The 24991-nt window shown below is 52.2% G+C and overlaps 1 protein-coding gene across 1 annotated transcript in view; it reads left to right on the top strand.

Annotated features, from left to right (window-relative positions):
• Positions 1-24991, top strand: part of LOC144511136 (long-chain fatty acid transport protein 2-like) — a 59250-nt gene that overhangs the window by 2781 nt on the left and 31478 nt on the right. The window contains exon 2 of the mRNA XM_078241137.1: positions 3427-3636. Coding sequence (XP_078097263.1) covers positions 3427-3636 — 210 coding nt within the window. The remainder of the gene's footprint in view (positions 1-3426; positions 3637-24991) is intronic.

Below are 24991 nucleotides of genomic sequence, written 5' to 3'. Positions count from 1 at the left end.
CCCCCCACCCGCTCTCCAGCCCAACCCCCCCGCTCTCCATCCCCCCCCCCCGCTCTCCATCCCCCCCCCCTCCCACCTGCTCCCCAGCCCCCCCACCCGCTCTCCCCGCTCCCCCCCCCCTCCACCCCCTCTCCAGCCCCCCCCGCCCGCTCTCCAGCCCCCCCGCCCGCTCTCCAGCCCCCCCCGCCCGCTCTCCAGCCCCACCCGCCCGCTCTCCAGCCCCCCCCGCCCGCTCTCCAGCCCCCCCCCGCCGCTCTCCAGCCCCCCCGCCCGCTCTCCAGCCCCCCCGCCCGCTCTCCAGCCCCCCCCCCGCCCGCTCTCCAGCCCCCCCCGCCCGCTCTCCAGCCCCCCCGCCCGCTCTCCAGCCCCCCCCGCCCGCTCTCCAGCCCCCCCCGCCCGCTCTCCAGCCCCCCCCGCCCGCTCTCCAGCCCCCCCGCCCGCTCTCCAGCCCCCCCCGCCCGCTCTCCAGCCCCCCCCGCCCGCTCTCCAGCCCCCCCCGCCCGCTCTCCAGCCCCCCCCGCCCGCTCTCCAGCCCCCCCGCCCGCTCTCCAGCCCCCCCCGCCCGCTCTCCAGCCCCCCCCGCCCGCTCTCCAGCCCCCCCCGCCCGCTCTCCAGCCCCCCCCGCCCGCTCTCCAGCCCCCCCGCCCGCTCTCCAGCCCCCCCCGCCCGCTCTCCAGCCCCCCGCCCCGCCGCTCTCCCAGCCCCCCCCGCCCGCTCTCCAGCCCCCCCCGCCCGCTCTCCAGCCCCCCCCGCCCGCTCTCCAGCCCCCCCCGCCCGCTCTCCAGCCCCCCCCGCCCGCTCTCCAGCCCCCCCCGCCCGCTCTCCAGCCCCCCCCGCCCGCTCTCCAGCCCCCCCCGCCCGCTCTCCAGCCCCCCCGCCCGCTCTCCAGCCCCCCCGCCCGCTCTCCAGCCCCCCCCGCCCGCTCTCCAGCCCCCCCGCCCGCTCTCCAGCCCCCCCCGCCCGCTCTCCAGCCCCCCCGCCCGCTCTCCAGCCCCCCCCGCCCGCTCTCCAGCCCCCCCGCCCGCTCTCCAGCCCCCCCCGCCCGCTCTCCAGCCCCCCCCGCCCGCTCTCCAGCCCCCCCCGCCCGCTCTCCAGCCCCCCCCGCCCGCTCTCCAGCCCCCCCCGCCCGCTCTCCAGCCCCCCCGCCCGCTCTCCAGCCCCCCCGCCCGCTCTCCAGCCCCCCCCGCCCGCTCTCCAGCCCCCCCCGCCCGCTCTCCAGCCCCCCCGCCCGCTCCAGCCCCCCCGCCCGCTCTCCAGCCCCCCCGCCCGCTCTCCAGCCCCCCCCCGCCCGCTCTCCAGCCCCCCCCGCCCGCTCTCCAGCCCCCCCCGCCCGCTCTCCCCCCCGCCCCCGCTCTCTAGCCCCCCCCGCCCTGCTCTCCAGCCCCCCCCCCGCTCACAAGCCCCCCCGCCCGCTCTCCAGCCCCCCCCGCCCGCTCTCCAGCCCCCCCCGCCCGCTCTCCAGCCCCCCCCGCCCGCTCTCCAGCCCCCCCCGCCCGCTCTCCAGCCCCCCCCGCCCGCTCTCCAGCCCCCCCCGCCCGCTCTCCAGCCCCCCCCGCCCGCTCTCCAGCCCCCCCCGCCCGCTCTCCAGCCCCCCCCGCCCGCTCTCCAGCCCCCCGCCCGCTCTCCAGCCCCCCCGCCCGCTCTCCAGTCCCCCCCGCCCGCTCTCCAGCCCCCCGCCCGCTCTCCAGCCCCCCCGCCCGCTCTCCAGCCCCCCCCGCCCGCTCTCCAGCCCCCCGCCCGCTCTCCAGCCCCCCCCGCCCGCTCTCCAGCCCCCCCGCCCGCTCTCCAGCCCCCCCGCCCGCTCTCCAGCCCCCCGCCCGCTCTCCAGCCCCCCCGCCCGCTCTCCAGCCCCCCCCGCCCGCTCTCCAGCCCCCCCGCCCGCTCTCCATCCCCCCCCGCCCGCTCTCCAGCCCCCCCGCCCGCTCTCCAGCCCCCCCGCCCGCTCTCCAGCCCCCCCGCCCGCTCTCCAGCCCCCCCGCCCGCTCTCCAGCCCCCCCGCCCGCTCTCCAGCCCCTCCCGCCCGCTCTCCAGCCCCCCCGCCCGCTCTCCAGCCCCCCGCCCGCTCTCCAGCCCCCCCGCCCGCTCTCCAGCCCCCCCGCCCGCTCTCCAGCCCCCCCGCCCGCTCTCCAGCCCCCCCGCCCGCTCTCCAGCCCCCCCGCCCGCTCTCCAGCCCCCCCGCCCGCTCTCCAGCCCCCCCGCCCGCTCTCCAGCCCCCCCGCCCGCTCTCCAGCCCCCCCGCCCGCTCTCCAGCCCCCCGCCCGCTCTCCAGCCCCCCGCCCGCTCTCCAGCCCCCCCGCCCGCTCTCCAGCCCCCCCGCCCGCTCTCCAGCCCCCCCGCCCGCTCTCCAGCCCCCCCGCCCGCTCTCCAGCCCCCCCGCCCGCTCTCCAGCCCCCCCGCCCGCTCTCCAGCCCCCCCGCCCGCTCTCCAGCCCCCCGCCCGCTCTCCAGCCCCCCCGCCCGCTCTCCAGCCCCCCCGCCCGCTCTCCAGCCCCCCCGCCCGCTCTCCAGCCCCCCCGCCCGCTCTCCAGCCCCCCCGCCCGCTCTCCAGCCCCCCCGCCCGCTCTCCAGCCCCCCCGCCCGCTCTCCAGCCCCCCCGCCCGCTCTCCAGCCCCCCCGCCCGCTCTCCAGCCCCCCCGCCCGCTCTCCAGCCCCCCCGCCCGCTCTCCAGCCCCCCCCGCCCGCTCTCCAGCCCCCCCCGCCCGCTCTCCAGCCCCCCCCGCCCGCTCTCCAGCCCCCCCCGCCCGCTCTCCAGCCCCCCCCGCCCGCTCTCCAGCCCCCCCCGCCCGCTCTCCAGCCCCCCGCCCGCTCTCCAGCCCCCCCCGTCCGCTCTCCAGCCCCCCCGCCCGCTCTCCAGCCCCCCCCCGCCCGCTCTCCAGCCCCCCCGCCCGCTCTCCATCCCCCCCCCCACCCGCTCTCCATCCCCCCCCCCACCCGCTCTCCATCCCCCCCCCCACCCGCTCTCCATCCCCCCCCCCACCCGCTCTCCATCCCCCCCCCCACCCGCTCTCCATCCCCCTCCCCACCCGCTCTCCATCCCCCCCCACCCGCTCTCCATCCCCCCCCCCACCCGCTCTCCATCCCCCCCCCCACCCGCTCTCCATCCCCCCCCCTCACCCGCTCTCCATCCCCCCCCCTCACCCGCTCTCCATCCCCCCCCCACCCGCTCTCCATCCCCCCCCCACCCGCTCTCCATCCCCCCCCCCACCCGCTCTCCATCCCCCCCCCCACCCGCTCTCCATCCCCCCCCCACCCGCTCTCCATCCCCCCCCCACCCGCTCTCCATCCCCCCCCACCCGTTCTCCATCCCCCCCCCCACCCGCTCTCCATCCCCCCCCCACCCGCTCTCCATCCCCCCCCCACCCGCTCTCCATCCCCCCTCCCACCGTATTTTCAGCCTATCTCGGTCTGATTATTGTGTGTGTTGCAGAGCTGTGGAGTGCTGTGGAGGAGGTGTTGCCCGCTCTCCAGGAGGAGAATTACGCTGTTTTTGTTGTGGGCGATGATGGCACCACGGAAAGTTCTAGAAACCTGAGTAATAAAATCCAAGCTGCATCTGATGAGGCGCTGCCTCTCTCGCTGAGAGCACACGTTACCTTCAACACCCCCTGTGTCTATATTTACACCTCGGGAACAACAGGTACCTTGCTTCACAAAGACTCTAATCTGCGTCCCTCGTGTTCGGAAACATTCTTACTCCAAACATTTGACAAGGTTAAAGGCAAAATACTGCGGACGCTGAAATCTGAAACAAAAACAGAAAATGCTAGAAAACCACAGCGGGCCTGACAACATCTGTAGGGAGAGAGAATAGAGCCAACGTTTTGTGTCTGGATGATTTCCATTTGCTCCTTCCACAGACACTGTCAGACCTGCTGAGTTTCTGCAGCTTTTTCTGGCTTTCTTTCACTGGGTTTCTTATGTCTTGGACATTTCGCTGCTGCGGTGGAACTGGAATTTGAACATTTATTTGAAAGTATTTGGAGTGGTAAAAGATGCTGGGATGTCCCACAGCAGGTTCCGTGTGAGTGTTGTGGAGGGCGGAACGTAGCATTATAGAATCTACGGCTGGGAGATAGGCCTTTTGACCCAAACTGGGTCCATGCCGACCAAAATGCCCATCTAAGCTAACCCTATTTCCCTGCATTTGGCCCATATCCCGCTGAACCTTTCCTATCCGTGTATCTGTCCAAATGCCTTTTAAATGTTGTCAATGTCCCTGCCTCAACCACTTCCTCCAGCGACTCATTCCACACACGCACCACCCTCTGTGTAAAAGAAATTGCTCCTCAGGTTCGGAGTGGTTAGCACTGCTGCCTCACAGCGCCAGGGACCTGGGTTTGATTCCTGGCTTGGGTCACTGTCTGTGTGGAGTCTGCACATTCTCCCCGTGTCTGTGTGGGTTTCCTCCGGGTGCTCCGGTTTCCAACCACAGTCTGAAAGATGTTCGGGTTAGGTGCATTGACCGTGCTAAATTGACCCCAAGTGTCAGGGGTTAAGGAGGTTAAAAAATGGAGTTACAGGGACAAGGCCTGGGTGGGATTGTTGTCCGTGCAGACTCGATGGGCCGAATAGCTTCCTTCTGTACTGTAGGGATTCTATGATTCTATGATTATGATTCTATGAATAGAAAAGCAGGATATTTGAATTGAGATTACAGAGCTCTGTACAGAGGGATCTGGGCATCCCGGTACATGAATCAAAAATGTTAGTATGCAGGTACAGCAAGTGATTAGGAAGGCAAATGGAATGTTGGTGTTTACTGCCAGGAAAATGGAATATAAAATTCGGGAAGTTTTACTGTAGCTGTACAGAGCATGGGTGAGATCACATCTGGAATAGTGTGTGCAGTTTTGGTTTCCTTATTTGGAAAATGATACAGGGCTGAATTTTCCCAAGCCTATGGCAGTAGTTTGATGGTGGGGTGAGGAGATGCCCAGAAACTGGTTTCATGCCAGTGTGAATTTACAATGGGATCTTCCGTTGGTGCTGACCTTGGCAGCCCCTGGAACACCATAGCTGTGAGCTGGGTACAGCTGTAGGTGGCCCATCCAGATCAGGAACATAGAAACCTAGAAAAACTACAGCACACAAGTTGTGCCGAACACATCCCTACCTTCTAGACCTACCTATAACCCTCCATCCTATTAAGCTCCATGTACTCACCCAGGAGTCTCTTAAAAGATCCTATTGAGTTCGCCTCCACCACCACTGACGGCAGCCGATTCCACTCGCCCACCACCCTCTGTGTGAAAAACGTCCCCCTGACATCTCCCCTGTACCTACCCCCCAGCACCTTTATAGGACGGGGCATAGAGTATAAAAGTTGGGGTCTGATGTTGCAGATGTATAGAACGTTGGTTCGGCCGCATTTGGAATACTGCGTCCAGTTCTGGTCGCCACACTACCAGAAGGACGTGGAGGCTTTGGAGAGAGTACAGAGGAGGTTTACCAGGATGTTGCCTGGTATGGAGGGGCTTAGTTATGAGGAGAGATTGGGTAAACTGGGGTTGTCCTCCCTGGAAAGACGGAGGATGAGGGGAGACTTAATAGAGGTGTATAAAATTATGAAAGGCATAGATAGGGTGAACGGTGGGAAGCTTTTCCCCAGGTCGGTGGTGACGTTCACGAGGGGTCATAGGTTCAAGGTGAAGGGGGGGAGGTTTAACACAGATATCAGAAGGACATATTTTACACAGAGGGTGGTGGGGGCCTGGAATGCGCTGCCAGGCAAGGTGGTGGAGGCGGACACACTGGGAACGTTTAAGACTTATCTAGATAGCCACATGAACGGAGTGGGAATGGAGGGATACAAAAGAATGGTCTAGTTTGGACCAGGGAGCGGCGCAGGCTTGGAGGGCCGAAGGGCCTGTTCCTGTGCTGTATTGTTCTTTGTTCTTGTTCTAAACCTGTGTCCTCTCGTAGCAGCCATTTCCACCCTGGGAAAAATCCTCAGAGTCCACCCGATCTATGCCTCTCAACATCTTACACACCTCTATTAGGTCTCCTCTCATACTTTGTCTCTCCAAGGAGAAAAGACCGAGCTCCCTCAGCCTATCCTCATAAGGCATGCCACTCAATCCAGGCAACATCCTTGTAAATTGCCTCTGCACCCTTTCAATCTTTTCCACATCCTTCCTATAGTGAGGCGACCAGAACTGAGCACAGTACTCCAAGTGGGGTCTGACGAGGATCTTATACAGCTGCATCATTATCCCCGGACTCCTAAACTCAATCCCTCGATTGATAAACGCCAGCACACCATACACCTTCTTAACCACCTCCTCCACCTGCGAGGCCGATTTTAGAGTCCTATGGACTCGGACCCCAAGGCCCTTCTGATCCTCTACCGTACTAAGAGTCTTTCCCTTTATATTGTACTCCTTCATCCCATTTGTCCTACCAAAATGGACCACGACACATTTATCTGGGTTGAAGTCCATCTGCCACTTGTCCGCCCAGTCTTGCATCCTATCTATGTCCCTCTGTAACTTCTGACATCCCTCCAGACTATCCACAATCCCACCAACCTTCGTGTCGTCGGCAAACTTACCAAGCTATCCCTCCACTTCCTCATCCAGGTCATTTATGAAAATGACAAACAGCAAGGGTCCCAGAACAGACCCCTGGGGCACTCCACTGGTGACCGACCTCCATTTAGAAAAAGACCCATCATTACCCACTCTCTGCCTCCTTTGGGCAAGCCAGTTCTGGATCCACCGGGCAGCAGCCCCTTGGATCCCATGCCCTCTCACTTTTTCTAGAAGCCTTGCATGGGGTCCTTATCGAACGCCTTGCTAAAATCCATATAAACCACATCTGCCGCCTTCCCTTCGTCAATGTGTTTAGTCACATTTTCAAAGAACTCCACCAGGCTCGTAAGGCACGATCTGCCCTTGACAAAGCCATGCTGAGTATTCTTGAGCATACTAAACCTCTCTAAATGCTCATATATCTTGTCCCTCAGGATCTTCTCCATCAGTTTACCAACCACTGAGGTTAGACTCACCGGTCGGTAATTACCTGGGCTATCCCTATTCTCCTTCTTGAAAATAGGAACCACATCCGCAATCCTCCAGCACCTCTCCGGTCTCCATTGATGACGCAAAGATCATCGCCAGAGGCTCTGCAATCTCTTCCCTCGCCTCCCACAGTAACCTGGGGTACATCCCATCTGGACCCGGCGACTTATCTATCTTGATGCCATTCAAAGATTCCAGCACAACCTTTCTTAAAGTCCACATACTCAATCCTTTCTGTCCACCGCACGCCCGCAGTACATCCACCCAGGTCCTTCTCCTCTGTGAAAACCGAGGCAAAATACTCATTGAGCACCTCTGCCATTTCTACTGGTTCCGTACAGACTTTCCCGCCTTCACCTTTTATAGGCCCTATTCCGTCACGTCTCATCCTTTTACTCTTCACATATTTATAGAACGCCTTAGGGTTCTCCTTAATCCTACCTGCCAGGGCCTTCTCGTGACCCCTTCTGGCTCTCCTAATTTCCTTCTTTAGTCCCTTCCTACAAGCCGTATACTCTTCTAAATCCCTATCTTCGCCAAGCTCTCTGAGCCTTTTGTACGCTTTCCTTTTCTTCTCGACTAGGTCCCGCACAGCTTTCGTGCACCACGGTTCCTCTAACCGACCAACTCCTCCCTGTCTGCTCAGAACGTTGTCCTGTAGAACTCTAGACAGACATTCCTTGAAAAACTGCCACCTCTCTTCAGTACATTTCCCCGAGAATACCTCCTTCCAATTTACTCCTCTAATTTGCTGTCTAATGTCTTCATATTTCCCCTTACTCCATATAAACACTTTCCTAGCTTGCCTGATCCTTTCTTTTTCCAATGCAAGCCTAAACGAGATAGAGTTATGATCGCTATCCCCAAGATGCTCTCTCACTGAGAGATCTGACAACTGTCCAGGTTCATTGGTCAGTATCAGATCAAGTACAGCCTCTCCTCTTGTAGGCTTGTCCACATGCTGTGTCAGGAAACCCTCCTGAACGCACCTAACGAACTCTTCCCCATCCAATCCCCTTACCCTAGGGATATTCCAATCTATGTTTGGGAAATTAAAGTCTCCCATCACAACAACTCTGCTATTATTGCAACTCTCCAGGATCTGTTTCCCTATCTGCTCCTCCACCTCCCTGTTACTATTGGGTGGCCTATAGAAAACTCCCAGCAAAGTGACCGGTCCCTTCCCACGCTGAACTTCCACCCACAGAGACTCGGTGGACAATCCCTCCACAGCATACACCTTCTCTACAGCTGTGACACTATCCCTGATCAGCAGTGCCACTCCACCCCCTCTCTTGCCTCCCTCCCTGTCCTTCCTGAAACACCTGAATCCCGGCACCTGGAGTATCCAGTCCTGTCCCTGAGACATCCAAGTCTCCGTAATGGCCACCACATCATACTTCCAGGCATCGATCCACGCTCTGAGCTCATCCCCTTTATTCACTATACTCCTGGCATTAAAGTAAACACATCTCAATCCTTTGGTCTGAGCTCTCCCCTTCTCTATTCCCTGTCCATCCACCCTCTTCCACTGCCTATAACCCTTCTTTGTTTGCGAGCAACCTTCTTCACTCTCAGTCACCTCATTTTGATCCCCTCCCCCCAACCTATCTAGTTTAAACTCTCCCCAGTAGCCTTAGCCAACCTTCCTGCCAGGATATTGGTCCCCCTGGGATTCAAGTGCCACCCGTTTTTTGTGTACAGGTCACACCTGCCCCTGAAGAGGTCCCAATGGTCCAGGAACCTGAATCCCTGCCCCCTGCACCAGTCCCTCAGCCACACATTCATCCTCCACCTCACTCCATTCCTGTCCCCACCTTCCAGTGGCACAGGCAGCAATCCTGAGATTACTACCTTTGCTTTCCTCCTTCTCAGCTGTCTCCCTAATTCCCTATACTCTCTTTTCATGACCCCTTCCCCCTTCATTCCCACATCAGCGGTACCAATATGTACCGCTACCTCCGGCTCCTCTCCCTCCCCCCCTCAGGATTTCTGGGACTCGCCCAGCGACATCCTGGATCCCGGCTCCAGGGAGGCAGACCACCATGCGAGACTCCCGCCTGCCTCCGCAAAATCGCCTGTCCGACCCCCTTACTGTCGAGTCCCCGATTAACACTGCCTTCCTCCGCTTTTCCTTAGCCCTCTGTGTTACAGGGCCGGACTCCACTCCGGAGACACGGCCACTGCTGCTTCCCCCAGATGGGCTGTCCCCACCAACAGTACTCAGGCAGGAGTACTTGTTGTGTAGGGGCACACCCACCGGGGTGCTCTCAATCACCCGAGCTTTACCCTTCCTGGCCGTCACCCACTTGGCCTCCACCCGTGGCCCTGGTGTGACCACCTCATGATAGCTCTTGTCTATCACCTCCTCATTCTCCCTTAACAGCCTAAGATCCTCGAGGATCAGGAATAGGCCATTCAGCCCTTCAAGCCTGCTCCGCCATTCAATCAGATCATGGCTGATCTCTCCTTGGTCTCAAATCCACCTCCCCACCTGCTCCCCGTATCCCTCTTTCCCTTTTTTTATTAGAAATATGTCCATCTCCCTCTTGAAACCATTCACCGATTCAGATTCCACCGCGCTATGGGGCAGCGAGTTCCACAAATTCACCACCCTCTGCGAGAAGTAGTCTCTCCTCATCTCAGTTTTAAATCTACCGCCTCTCAACCTATACCTGTGACCTCTTGTTCGAGATTGTCCCACAAGGAGAAACATTTAGTCTGTATTTACTTTATCAATCCCTTATAGCATTTTATATCCCTCGATCAGCCCCCTCTCATCCTAAACTCCAGCAAGTATAAACCCAAACTGTTTAATCTCTCCTCATACGTCAACTCTTTCATCCCTGGAATCAATCTGGGGAACCTCCTCTGAACTGCCCCCAATGCCGCAACATCCTTCCTCAAATAAGGAGACCAAAACTGGACACAACTCTCCAGATATGGTCTCACCAACACCCTGTACAATTGCAACAACACTTTACTACTTTTACCGCTTCTCGGCCTTTTGGCTAAGATCAAGTGTATGGTCGGCACCCCATTGTCGGCCGCGCTTGGTCCGTGTCATTAGGTTATGCTGAGGCTTCATATGTTTCATATGAAGCAATTTTTAAAAGCAGCATCTCGGCCTTTTGGCTAAGATGCAAATGAGCTCAAGTCTTGGAGGAGGAACCTCCCCCTTCTCCAATCAGCTTGGCTCATGTAGATCGGGCCCAGGACAGGGTGATTTGGTCGCTCGCCCTGTCTTGTCAGCCTGGATCGGAAATGTCTCAACTTGTTGAGACTCTGAATTGGATTTGATTTGATTGAATTGGAAAAGTATTTAAAAAAACACTTTACTACTTTTACACTCCAGTCCCTTTGCAATAAATGCCAACATCCCATTTGCCTTTTTTATTACATGCTGCACCTGCAAACCGACTTTCTGTGATTCATGAACACAGACACCCAGATCCCGCTGTCCGGACACACTTTGAATCTGATTTCCATTTAGGTAATAATTTGCCTTTCTATTTTTTCTGCCAAAATGGATATCCTCCCACTTATCCACATTAAACTCCATCTGCCAAAATTGGCCCATTCTCCCAGCCTATCTATATAGAAACATAGAAACTAAATGCAGGAGGAGGCCATTCGGCCCTTTGAGCCTGCTCCCCCATTCATCTTGATTACAGCTAATTATCGAATTCAATATCCTGACCCCCCTTCCCTCCCATATCCCTTGATCCCTTTAGTTCCAAGAGCTATATCTAATTTCTTCTTGAACTCGGACAACATTTTGGCCTCAACTACATTCTGTGGGAGTGAATTCCACACATTCACCACCCTCTGGGTGAAGAAATTTCTTCTCACCTCAGTTCTAAGAGGTTTACCCCTTATCCTCAAACTATGACCCCTAGTTCTGGACTCCCCCCACCATCGGGAACATTCTTTCTGAATCTACCCTGTCCAACCCTGTTAGAATTTTATAAGTTTCTATGGGATCCCCTCTCACCCTTCGAAACTCCAGTGAATATAATCCTCACCGACTTAGTCTTTCCTCATATGACATGTGCGAGACGGTAGCACAATGGTTAGCACTGCTGCTTCACAGCTCCAGGGACCTGGGTTCGATTCCCGGCTTGGGTCACTGTCTGTGTGGAGTTTGCACATTCTCCTCGTTTCTGCGTGGGTTTCCTCCGGGTGCTCCGGTTTCCTCCCACAGTCCAAAGATGTGTGGGTTAGGTTGATTGGCCAGGTTGAAATTGCCCTTAGTGTCCTGAGATGCATAGGTTAGTGGGTAAATGTCTAGGGACATGGAGGTAGGGCCTGGGTGGGATTGTGGTCAGTGCAGACTCAATGGGCCGAATGGCCTCTTTCTGTACTGTCAGGTTTCTGTCATCCCATGAGATCTGTCATCCCAGGATTCAACCTGGTAAACCTTCACTGTACTCCCTCTATAGTAAGGAAATTCTTCCTCAGATAAGGACACCAAAACTGCACACAATACTCCAGGTGTGGCCTCACCAACGCCCTATACAATTGCAGCAAAACATCCCTATCTCTATACTCAAATCCTCTCGCTATGAAGGCCAACAGACAATTTGCATTCTTTACTGCCTGTTACCTGCATATCTGTCTGTAAATTCTTTATATCCTCTGCACTGCCTGCTCTCCCAACTATTTTAGTTTCATCCACAAATTTTGCTATGGTACACTCCCCGCTTACAGATCATTGATATAGATTAGGAGGGAGACCATGACACAAAGTTGGGTGGGAGGGTGAGCTGTAAGAAGGATGCAGAGATGCTTCAGTGTGATTTGGACAGGCTGAATGAACCATAGAATCCTTACAGTATAGAAGGAGGCCATTCAGCCCATCAAGTCTGCACCGACCACAATCCCACCCAGGCCCTAGTCCTGTAACCTCACATATTAACTCTGCTAATCCCCCTGACACTCAGGGTCAATTTAGCATGCCAATCAACCTAGCGCGCCCATCTTTGGACTGTGGGAGGAAACTGGAGCACCTGGAGGAAACCCACGCAGACACGGGGAGAATGTGCAAATTCCACACAGGCAGTGACCTGAGGCCGGAATTGAACATGGGTCCCTGGCGCAGTGAGACAGCGGTGCTCACCACTGTGCCTCCCATGTGTGTGGGCAGATGCAACTTAATGTGGATAAATGTGAGGTTATTCACTTAGGTAGCAAAAACAGGAAGGCAGATTACTACCTGAATGGCTGTAAATTAAGAGGGGAGTGTGCAGCGGGACCTGGCTGTCCTTGTGCACCAGTCGCTGTGGGTAAACATGCAGGTGCAGCAGGTGGTAAAAATAGCAAATGGTTTGTTGGCCTTCATAGCGAGAGGATTCGAGTACAGGAGCAGGGATGTCTAGCTGCATGTATACAGCACCTTGGTGAGGCCACACCTGGAATATTGTGTGCAGTTTTGGTCTCCTTATCTGAGGAAGGATGTTCTTGCTCTCGAGGGAGTGCAGTGATGGTTTACCAGACTGATTCCTGGGCTGTCAGGACTGACGTACAAGGAGAGATTAAGTCAGTTAGGATTATATTCACACAAATTTAAAAGAATAAAGGGGGAATCTCACAGCAACTTGTAAAATTCAAATGGGGCGAGACAGGGTAGTTGCAGAAAGGATGTTCTCGATGGTAGAGGTGTTCAGAACCAGGAGTCGGAGTTTAAGGATATGGCTGGAAGGCGGGATCAGGGTATTGAGAAAGATTATCAGCCATGATCATAATGAATGGCAGAATAGGCTCAAAGGGCCAAATGGCCTCCTTCTCATTGTTCCACAGGAGCAGGCTGAGAGTAAGGGAGTGTGTTCCTGCATGTGATCTATTTATTTATTTTTCAGTTAAATTTGTGTTACAAAGAGCATTCAAATGGTTATTGGATAAACATATGGATGATATTGGAATAGTGTAGATTAGAGGGGCTTTAGATTGGTTCCACTGGTCGGCGCAACATCGAGGGCCGAAGGGCCTGTACTGCGCTGTTATGTTCTATGTTCTGTTCTTATTTTCTGTGTTTCTATCTGTATGGCATTATCAATGTACTAGTAAGCCAGAGCTGCAGAGCTCTGTGGACCCAGGTTCGAATCTCACCACAGCTGATGGTGAAATTTGAATTCAGTAAGAAGTTTAATGACGACCATGAGTAAAAAATCCACCTGTTCACCAAAGTCCTTCAGGGAAATCTGTCATCCTTACCTGGTCTGGCCTACATCTGACATCAGACCCACAGTTATGTGGTTGACTCTTAATTGTCCTCTAATCACTCAACTCAAGGGGCACTTCGGGATGGACAATAAATGCTGGCCCCACCAGCCACGCCCACATCCCATCATGAATTTTTTTTTAATTTTGTGCCCTGAAGGGATCTGTCTTCCAGGCACAGAATGTTCCAGAAGATCCATCTTCATTCTCAGGAGGTCCATCTTCTTTCTTCAATCGTGGGTCTGTGATGCTGGGTATCTTTTCAATATGGCGCCCAGACATGATGGTGGACTATGTGCCAACTGGGCCTGCCCTGCCACGGAGTGTGGTGTAAAATACCTGGTTCCTAAAAGCAGAATATAGGGAGCTAGGAAGCAAGCTGAAAAGTAGGACCTCAAAGGTCATGATCTCAGGATTACTACCTGTGTCACGTGCTAGTCAGAGTAGAAACAGCAGGATACAGAGGATGAATTCGTGGCTGAAAGGATGGTCTGAGGAGGAGGGTTTCAGATTCCTAGGGCATTGGGACCGGTTCTGGGAGGTGGGACCTGAACAAACTGGACAGGTTACGCCTGGGCAGGATTGGGACTGATGTCCTTGGCGGGGAGGAGAGGGGTGGCACTTGCTAGAGTGGTTGGGGAGGGTTTAAACTAATATGGGAGGGGAATGGGAACCTTTGCAAGAATTCAGAGCAGGGGAATTAAGAACAAGAGGAAAAGACAGTAAGGAGAATCAGGAAAGTGATAGGCAGAGAAATCAAGGGCCAGAGTCAGATTAGGACCGAGTAAAAAATAGTAGGAAAGGGAAAAGAAACATTAAAAGGTTTTGTACCTGAATGCTCGGAGCATTCAAAACAAAATGGATGAATTAGTTGCGCAGCTAGATGTAAAGGGGGATGGTATAGTTGGCATTGCAGAGACGTGACGCCAAGGTGAGCAAGGATGGGAACTAATCCTTGCTCACCTTGGCGCCACATCTAGTCCCAAAGGTAGGGGAGTCTAAAACTAGAGGGCATAGGTTTAAGGTGAGGGGAGAGATACAAAAGGGTCCAGAGGGGCAATATATTCAGAGTGGTGAGGTCTGGAACGAGCTGCCAGAGGCAGTAGTAGAGGCGGGTACAATTTTGTCTTTTAAAAGTTACATGGGTAAGATGGGTATAGAGGGATATCGGCCAAATGCGAGCAATTGGGACTAGCTTAGGGGTTAAAACAGGGATGACATGGACAAGTTGGGCCGGAGAGCCTGTTTCCATGCTGTAAACCTCTATGACTCTATGAACTAAACATTGAGGGCTATTCAGTGTTTAGGAAGGACAGACAAAAAGGAAAAGGTGGTAGAGTTGCATTGTTGATTAAAGATGAGATTGATACAATATTGAGGAAAGATATTAGCACAGACAATGTGGAATCTGTTCAGGTCAGATTAAAAAACAACAAGGGGCAAAAAATATTGGGGGGTGGGGGGGTGGTATACAGACCACCAAACTACAGTGGTAATGTTGGGAAAAGCATTAGAATATCAGAGATGCATGTGTTAAAGGAACATCTGTGATTTATGGGTGACTTTAATCTGCATATAGATTGGGAGAGTAATTAGTCTCAGTACAATAGAGGAGGAATTTCTGGAGTGCATACGGGATGGTTTTCTGGAGCAATATGTTGAGGAACCAACAAGGGAGCAGGCCATCTTGGACTGGATGTTGTGCAATGAGAGAGGATTAGTTGGCAATCTAGTTGTGAGAGAACCCTTGGGGATGAGTGACCATAATATGATAGAATTCTTTATCAAGGTGGATAGTGCGTTCCCTTTATTGGGATTGAGGCAAGAGAAGTGATTGCAGAGCCTCTGGCTCTGATCTTCAGGTCGTCGTTGGCCTCTGGTATAGTACCAGAAGATTGGAGGTTAGCGAATGTTGTCCCATTGTTTAAGAAGGGGAACAGAGACTTCCCCGGGAATTATAGACCGGTGAGTCTCACTTCTGTTGTCGGCAAGATGTTGGAAAAAATTATAAGGGATAGGATTTATAGTTATTTGGAGAGTAATGAATTGATAGGTGATAGTCAGCATGGTTTTGTGGCAGGTAGGTCGTGCCTTACTAACCTTATTGAGTTTTTTGAGAAAGTGACCAAGGAGGTGGATGGGGGCAAGGCAGTGGACGTGGTATATATGGATTTTAGTAAGGCGTTTGATAAGGTTCACCATGGTAGGCTTCTGCAGAAAATGCAGATGTATGGGATTGGGGGTGATCTAGGAAATTGGATCAGGAATTGGCTAGCGGATAGGAAACAGAGGGTGGTGGTTGATAGTAAATATTCATCATGGAGTGCGGTTACAAGTGGTGTACCTCAGGGATCTGTTTTGGGGCCACTGCTGTTTGTAATATTTATTAATGATCTGGATGAGGGTATAGTTGGGTGGATTAGCAAATTTGCTGATGACACCAAAGTCGGTGGTGTGGTAGACAGTGAGGAAGGGTGTCGTAGTTTGCAGGAAGACTTAGACAGGTTGCAAAGTTGGGCCGAGAGGTGGCGGATGGAGTTTAATGCGGAGAAGTGTGAGGTAATTCACTTTGGTAGGAATAACAGATGTGTTGAGTATAGGGCTAACGGGAGGACTTTGAATAGTGTGGAGGAGCAGAGGGATCTAGGTGTATGTGTGCATAGATCCCTGAAAGTTGGGAATCAAGTAGATAAGGTTGTTAAGAAGGCATATGGTGTCTTGGCGTTTATTGGTAGGGGGATTGAATTTAGGAGTCGTAGCGTTATGTTGCAACTGTACACAACTCTGGTGCGGCCGCACTTGGAGTACTGTGTGCAGTTCTGGTCCCCACATTACAGGAAGGATGTGGAGGCTTTGGAGAGGGTGCAGAGGAGGTTTACCAGGATGTTGCCTGGTATGGAGGGGAGATCCTATGAGGAGAGGCTGAGGCATTTGGGATTGTTTTCGCTGGAAAGGCGGCGGCTAAGAGGGGATCTTATTGAAACATATAAGATGATTAGAGGTTTAGATAGGGTGGATAGTGATAGCCTTTTTCCTCTGATGGAGAAATCCAGCACGAGGGGGCATGGCTTTAAATTGAGGGGGGGTAGTTATAGAACCGATGTCAGGGGTAGGTTCTTTACCCAGAGGGTGGTGAGGGATTGGAATGCCCTGCCAGCATCAGTAGTAAATGCGCCTAGTTTGGGGGCGTTTAAGAGATCCGTAGATAGGTTCATGGACGAAAAGAAATTGGTTTAGGTTGGAGGGTCACAGTTTTTTTTTAACTGGTCGGTGCAACATCGTGGGCCGAAGGGCCTGTTCTGCGCTGTAATGTTCTATGTTCTATGTTCTATAACGATGTAGTTGATTCTGAGACCAGAGTCCTCAATCCCAATAAAGGGAACTGTGATGGAATGAGGCGTGAATTGGCCATGACGCACTGGGAAACATTACTGAAAGGAAAGACAGTGGACAGGCAATGGCCGGCATTTAAAGAACGAATAGATGAACTCCAGAAGCTGTTTATTCCTGTTTGGTGCGAGAGTGGTCAGGGAATTGTGACCAAACCATGGCTTACAAGAGAAATTAGAGATAGTATCAGATTCGAGGAAGAAGCAAACAAATTGGCAAGAAAAAGCAATAGGCCTGAGGATTGGGAACAGTTTAAAATTCAGCAAAAGAGGACCAAGGGATTGATTAAGAAGGGAAAAATAGAGTATGAAAGTAAGCTAGCGGGGAACATAAAAACTGACTGTAAAAGTTTCTATAGATATTTAAAGAGAAAAAGATTGACAAAAATGAATGTAGGCCCCTTACAGTCAGAAGCGGGAGAATTCATTACAGGAAGGATGTGGAAAAGATTGAAAGGGTGCTGAGGAGATTTACAAGGATGTTGCCTGGATTGAGTGGTATGCCTGATGAGGATAGGCTGAGGGAGCTCGGTCTTTTCTCTTTGGAGAGACGTAGGATGAGAGGAGACCTAATAGAGGTACCCCCTAATTGGGGTACACGGAGTTAGGGGTAAGGTGTTGGCGTGGATTGGGGATTGGCTATCTAACAGGAAGCAGAGAGTTGGGATAAATGGGTGCTTTTCTGGTTGGCAGTTGGTGACCAGTGGCGTGCCGCAGGGATCGGTGCTGGGGCCTCAATTGTTTACCATTTACATAGATGATCTGGAGGAGGGGACTGAATCTAGGGTATTCAAGTTTGCTGATGACACGAAGGTGAGTGGGAAAGCGAATTGCGTGGAGGACGCGGAAAGTCTGCAGAGAGATTTGGATAGGCTGAGCGAGTGGGCGAGGATCTGGCAGATGGAATATAACGTTAGCAAATGTGAGGTTATCCACTTTGGAAGAAATAATAGTAAATTGGAATATTATTTAAATGGAGAAAAATTACATCGTGCGACTGTGCAGAGGGACCTGGGGGTCCTTGTGCACGAATCGCAAAAACTCAGCCTGCAGGTGCAGCAGGTGATCAAGAAGGTGAATGGAATGTTGGCCTTTATCGCGAGGGGGATAGAATATAAAAGCAGGGAGGTCTTGCTGCAACTGTACAAGGCACTGGTGAGGCCGCAACTGGAGTACTGTGTGCAGTTTTGGTCCCCTTATTTGCGAAAGGATATATTGGCCTTGGAGGGGGTGCAGAGAAGGTTCACCAGGTTGATACCGGAGATGAGGGGTGTAGCTTATGAGGAGAGATTAAACAGATTGGGTCTGTACTCGTTGGAGTTTAGAAGGATGAGGGGTGATCTTATAGAACATAGAACATAGAAAGCCACAGCACAAACAGGCCCTTCGGCCCACAAGTTGCGCCGATCACATCCCCACCTCTAGGCCTATCTATAGCCCTCAATCCCATTAAATCCCATGTACTCATCCAGAAGTCTCTTAAAAGACCCCAACGAGTTTGCCTCCACCACCACCGACGTCAGCCGATTCCACTCACCCACCACCCTCTGAGTGAAAAACTTACCCCTGACATCCCCCCTGTACCTACCCCCCAGCACCTTAAACCTGTGTCCTCTCGTAGCAACCATTTCAGCCCTTGGAAATAGCCTCTGAGAGTCCACCCTATCCAGACCCCTCAACATCTTGTAAACCTCTATCAGGTCACCTCTCATCCTTCGTCTCTCCAGGGAGAAGAGACCAAGCTCCCTCAACCTATCCTCATAAGGCATGCCCCCCAATCCAGGCAACATCCTTGTAAATCTCCTCTGCACCCTTTCAATGGCTTCAACATCTTTCCTGTAATGAGGTGACCAGAACTGCGCGCAGTACTCCAAGTGGGGTCTAACCAGGGTCCTATAAAGCTGCAGCATTATCTCCCGACTCCTAAACTCAATCCCTCGATTAATGAAGGCTAGTACGCCATACGCCTTCTTGACCGCATCCTCCACCTGCGAGGCCGATTTAAGAGTCCTATGGACCCGGACCCCAAGGTCCTTCTGATCCTCTACACTGCTAAGAATGGTACCCTTCATTTTATACTGCTGCTTCATCCCATTGGATCTGCCAAAATGGATCACTACACACTTATCCGGGTTGAAGTCCATCTGCCACTTCTCCGCCCAGTCTTGCATTCTATCTATGTCTCGCTGCAACTTATAGAGACATATAAGATAATGAAGGGGCTGGATAGGGTAGAGGTGGAGAGATTCTTTCCACTTAGAAGGGAAACCAGAACTAGAGGGCACAGCCTCAAAATAAGGGGGGGCCAGTTCAGAACAGAGTTGAGGGGGAACTTCTTCTCTCAGAGGGTAGTGAATCTCTGAAATTCTCTGCCCATTGAAGTGGTGGAGGCTTCCTCGTTGAATATGTTTAAATCACGGGTTGATAGTTTTCTGATCGATAAAGGAATTAGGGGATATGGGGAGCAGGCGGGTAAGTGGAACTGATTCGCTTCAGATCAGCCATGATCTTGTTGAATGGCGGGGCAGGCTCGAAGGGCCAGATGGCCTACTCCTGCTCCTATTTCTTATGTTCTTAGGTATATAAGATGTTGAGAGCATAGATCGGGTGGACTCTCAGAGGATTTTTCCCAGGGTGGAAATGGCTGCTACGAGAGGACACAGGTTTAAGGTGCTGGGGGGTAGGTACAGGGGAAATGTTAGGGGGAAGTTTTTCACACAGAGGGTGGTGGGCGAGTGGAATCGGCTGCCGTCAGTGGTGGTGGAGGCAAACTCAATAGGGTCTTTTAAGAGACTCCTGGATGAGTACATGGGACTTAATAGGATGGAGGGTTATAGGTAGGCCTAAAAGGTAGGGATATGCTCGGCACAACTTGTGGGGCCGAAGGGCCTGTTTTGTGCTGTAGTTTTCTATGTTTCTAAGAATAAAGAAAAGGCTGAGGAATTAAATTTGTATTTTGTTTCAGTCTTCACAAAGGAAGACTTGAATAATGTGCCAGAAGTTCTCAGAGAAACATGTTTTAGTGAGGAGCTAAAGGAAATCAACATTAGTAGAGAAATGGCTTTGGGGAAATTGATGGGATTGAAGGTGGATAAATCTCCTGGTCCTGATAATCTTCATCCCAGAGTACTTGAGGAAATGGCCCTGGAAATTGTAGATCCATTAGTGATTATTTTCCAAAACTCTATGGACTCTGGAATAGTTCCTACAGAATGGAGGGTAGCTAATGTAAGCCCGCTATTCAAAAAGGGAACTACAGACCAGTGAGCCTAATGTCAGTACTGGGGAAGTTGCTGGATTCTATTATCAAGGATTTCATAACTCGGCATTTGGAAGACAGTGGTATAATCAGACAAAGTCAGCATGGATTTACAAAAGGGAAATTGTGCATGACATAGAATATAGAAAAGCTATAGCACAAACAGGCCCTTCGGCCCACAAGTTGCGCCGAACATGTCCCTACCTACTAGGCTTACCTATAACCCTCTATCTTACTAACTTCCATGAACTTATCCAAAAGTCTCTTAAAAGACCCTATCGAATCTGCCTCCACCACCACTACCGGCAGCCGATTCCACGCACTCACCACCCTCTGAGTGAAAAACTTACCCCTAACATCTCCTCTGTACCTACTCCCCAGCACCCTAAACCTGTGACCTCTTGTGGCAACCATTACAGCCCTGGGTAAAAGCCTCTGAGAATCCACTCTATCAATACCCCTCAACATCTTATACACCTCTATCAAGTCACCCCTCATCCTTTGCCTCTCCAAGGAGAAAAGACCTAGCTCTCTCAACCTATCCTCATAAGGCATGCCACCTAATCCAGGCAACATCCTTGTAAATCTCCTCTGCACCCTTTCTATGGCTTCCACATCCTTTCTGTAATGAGGCGACCAGAACTGGGCACAGTACTCCAGGTGGGGTCTGACCAGGGTCCTATACAGCTGCAGCATTATCTCCCGATTTCTAAACTCAATTCCTCTATTGATGAAAGCCAGTGTTCCATACGCCTTCTTAACCACAGCCTCCACCTGCGACGCTGCTTTGAGCGTCCTATGAACCCGGACCCCAAGATCCTTCTGATCTTCCACACTGCCAAGTGTCTTACCCTTAATATTATATTCTTTCATCCTATTCGACCTGCCAAAATGAACCACCACACACTTATCTGGGTTGAAGTCCATCCGCCACTTCTCCGTCCAGTCTTGCATCTTATCTATGTCTCGTTGCAACTGCTGACATCCCTCTACACTATCCACAACACCAACCTTTGTGTCATCAGCAAACTTGCCAACCCATCCTTCCACTTCCTCATCCAGGTCATTTATAAAAATCACAAAGAGCAAGGGTCCCAGAACAGATCCCTGGGGCACTCCGCTGGTGACCGACCTCCATGCTGAAAAAGACCCATTTACAACCACTCTTTGCCGTCTGTGGGCAAGCCAGTTCTGAATCCACAAAGCAATGTCCCCTTGTATCCCGTGCCCCTTCACTTTCTCAATGAGCCTTGCATGGGGCACCTTATCAAACGCCTTGCTGAAATCCATATAAACTACATCTACCGCTCTTCCCTCGTCTATGTATCTAGTTACATCTTCACAAAATTCAATTAGAAATCTTAGAATCTTAGAAAGCCTACAGCACAGAAAGAGGCCATTTGGCCCATCGAGTCTGCACCGACCACAATCCCACCCAAGCCCTATCCCCATATCCTTACATATTTACCCACTAATCCCTCTAACCTACGCATCCCAGGACACTAAGGGCAATTTTAGCATGGCCAATCAACCTAACCCGCACATCTTTGGACTGTGGGAGGAAACCGGATCATAGAACATGGAACAGTACAGCACAGAACAGGCCCTTCGGCCCACGATGTTGTGCCAAGCTTTATCTGAAACCAAGATCAAGCTATCCCACTCCCTATCATCCTGGTGTGCTCCATGTGCCTATCCAATAACCGCTTAAATGTTCCTAAAGTGTCTGACTCCACTATCACTGCAGACAGTCCATTCCACACCCCAACCACTCTCTGCATAAAGAACCTACCTCTGATATCCTTCCTGTATCTCCCACCACGAACCCTATAGTTATGCCCCCTTGTAATAGCTCCATCCACCCGAGGAAATAGTCTTTGAACGTTCACTCTATCTATCCCCTTCATCATTTTATAAACCTCTATTAAGTCTCCCCTCAGCCTCCTCCGCTCCAGAGAGAACAGCCCTAGCTCCCTCAACCTTTCCTCATAAGACCTACCCTCCAAACCAGGCAGCATCCTGGTAAATCTCCTCTGCATTCTTTCCAGCGCTTCCACATCCTTCTTATAGTGAGGTGACCAGAACTGCGCACAATATTCCAAATGTGGTCTCACCAAGGTCCTGTACAGTTGCAGCATAACCCCACGGCTCTTAAACTCCAACCCCGGATCATCCGGAGGAAACCCACACAGACACGAGGAGAATGTGCAAACTCCACACAGACAGTGACCCAAGCCGGGAATCGAACCCAGGTCCCTGGAGCTGTGAAGCAGCAGTGCTAACCACTGTGCTACCGTGCCGCCCTAGCATTAGGCTCGTAAGGCATGATCTGCCTTGGACAAAGCCGTGCTGGCTATTTCTGATCATACTATTCCTCTCCAGATGTTCATAAATCCTGCCTCTCAGGATCTTCTCCATCAGCTTACCAACCACTGAGGTTAGACTCACCGGTCTATAATTTCCCAGGCTATCTCTTCTCTCTTTCTTGAATAACGGAACCACATCCGCAATCCTCCGGAACCTCTCCCGTCTCCATTGATGATGCAAAGATCATTGCCAGAGGCTCAGCAATCTCTTCCCTCGCCTCCCACGGTAACCTGGGGTACATCCCATCCGGTCCCGGCGATTTATCTAACTTGATGCTTTACAAAAGCTCCAACACATCCTCTTTCCTAATGTCCACATGCTCAATCTTCTCAGTCCACTGCAAGTCTGCACTGCAACTACCAAGATCCTTTTCCACTGTGAATACTGAAGCAATGTATTCATTGAGTACCTCTGCCATTTCTACCGGTTCTATACAGACTTTCCCACCGTCACATTTGATAGGTCCTACTCCTTCACACTTTATCCTCTTGCTCTTAACATACTTGTAGAATGCCTTGGGGTTTTCCTTTATCCTGTCTGCCAAGGCCTTCTCATGACCCCTTCTTGCTCTTCTAATTTCCCTCTTAAGTTCCTTCCTACTAGTCGTATAGTCTTCTAGATTTCTAACACTACCTAGCTCCCTGAACCTTTTGTAGGCTTTTCTTTTCTTCTTGACTAAATTCATTACAGCTTTCATGCACCATGGTTCCTGTAACCTACCATAACTCCCCTGTCTCATTGAAACGTTGCTGTGCAGAGCTCCAGACAAATTTTCCTTGAAAATTTGCCACATTACTTCTGTACATTTCCCTGAGAATCTATTAGATTTTTTTAAGAACATAACCAGTACAATTGATCAAGGAGAACCAGTGGATATGATTTATTTAGACTTTCAGAAGGCTTTCGACAAGATCTCACATAAGACTACTATGTAAAGTTAAAGCGCATGGGATTGCAGGTAATGTCTTGAGATGGATAGAAAGCTGGTTAGCAGATAGGAAGCAAAGAGTTGGCATAAATGGGTCTTTTCCTGATTGGCAGTCAGTGACTAGTGAGATTCCGCCTGGGTCTATGCAAGGACCCCAACTGTTGACATTATATATTAATGATTTGGAAGAGGGAACTGAATGTAATATCTCCAAATTTGCAAATGATTCAAAGTTGGGTGGGAGGGTGAGCTGTGAGGAGGATGCAGAGATGTTTCAGTGTGATTTGGACAGGCTGAGTGTGTGGCATCTGCATGGCAGATGCAGTATAATGTGGATAAATGTGAGGTTATCCACTTTGGTAGCAATAATAAGACGACAGATTATTACTTGAATGGGTGTAAATTGAGAGAGGCGGATACTTAACGAGACCTTGGAGTTGTCATGCATCAGTCGTTGAAAATAGGCACGCAGGTACAGCAGGCAGTAAAGAAGGCAAATGATATGTTGGCCTTCATAGCGAGAGGATTTGAGTATAGAGATAGGGATGTTTTGCTGCAATTGTATAGGATGTTGGTGAGGCCACACTTGGACTATTGTGTGCAGTTTTGGTGTCCTTATCTGAGGAAGGATGTTCTTGCTATAGAGTGAGTACAGTGAAGGTTTACCAGGCTGATTCCTGGGATGGCAGGTCTGTCATATGAGCAGAGACTAAGTCGGTTAGGATTATATTCACTGGAGTTTAGAAGAGTGAGAGGGGATCTCATAGAAACTTATAAAATTCTAACAGGGTTAGACAGGGTAGATTCAGAAAGAATGTTCCCGATGATGGGGGAGTCCAGAACTCGGGGTCATAGTCTGAGGATGAGAGGTAAACCTTTTAGAACTGAGGTGAGGAGAAATTTCTTCACCCAGAGGGTGGTGAATGTGTGGAATTCACTCCCACAGAAAGTAGTTGAAGACAAAATGTTGCAGCTTTATAGAACCTTAATTAGGCCGCACTTGGAATATAGTGTTCAATTCTGGTCGCCACACTACCAGAAGGATGTGGAGGCTTTGGAGAGGGTACAGAAAAGGTTTACCAGGATGTTGCCTGGTATGGAGGGCATTAGCTATGAGGAGAGGTTGGAGAAACTTGGTTTGTTCTTATTGAAATGACAGAGGTTGAGGGGAGACCTGATAGAAATCTCCAAGATTATGAGAGGCATGGACAGAGTGGATAGTCAGAAGCTTTTTCCCAGGGTGGAAGAGTCAATTACTAGGGGGCACAGGTTTAAGGTGCGAGGGGCAAGATTTAGAGATGTACGAGGCAAGGTTTTTACACAGAGGGTGGTGGGTTCCTGGAACCCGTTGCTGGGGCAGGTAGTGGAAGCAGATACGATAGTGACTTAAGGGGCGTCTGGACAAATACATGAATAGGATGGGAATAGAGGGATATGGTCCCCGGAAGGGTAGGGGGTTTTAGTTCAGTCGGGCAGCATGGTCGGTGCGGGCACGGAGGGCCGAAGGGCCTGTTCCTGTGCTGTAATTTTCTTTGTTGTGTGATTTCAAGAAGAAATTAGATATAGCTGTTGGGGCTAAAGGGATCAAGGGATATGGGAGGAAGGGTGGGATCAGGATATGAATTTGATGATCCGCCATGATCAAGGTGAATGGCAGAGCAGGTTCGAAGGGCCAGCTCCTGCCCCTAAGTATTACGTTCCAATGTTGCTGTTTCTCTGGTGCACTGAGGTGTTGTAATACACAATGAACATTAACAGTTATCTCATTTTTTAAATGATGTATCATTTCTCTTGTGTAATATTTCTCCTGT

This window comes from Mustelus asterias, chromosome 24, assembly GCF_964213995.1.
Source record: "Mustelus asterias chromosome 24, sMusAst1.hap1.1, whole genome shotgun sequence".
Classification (NCBI taxonomy): Eukaryota; Metazoa; Chordata; class Chondrichthyes; order Carcharhiniformes; family Triakidae; genus Mustelus; species Mustelus asterias.
Note: the sequence above shows the minus strand (reverse complement) of the source record. Positions and strands in the feature narration are given on the sequence as shown.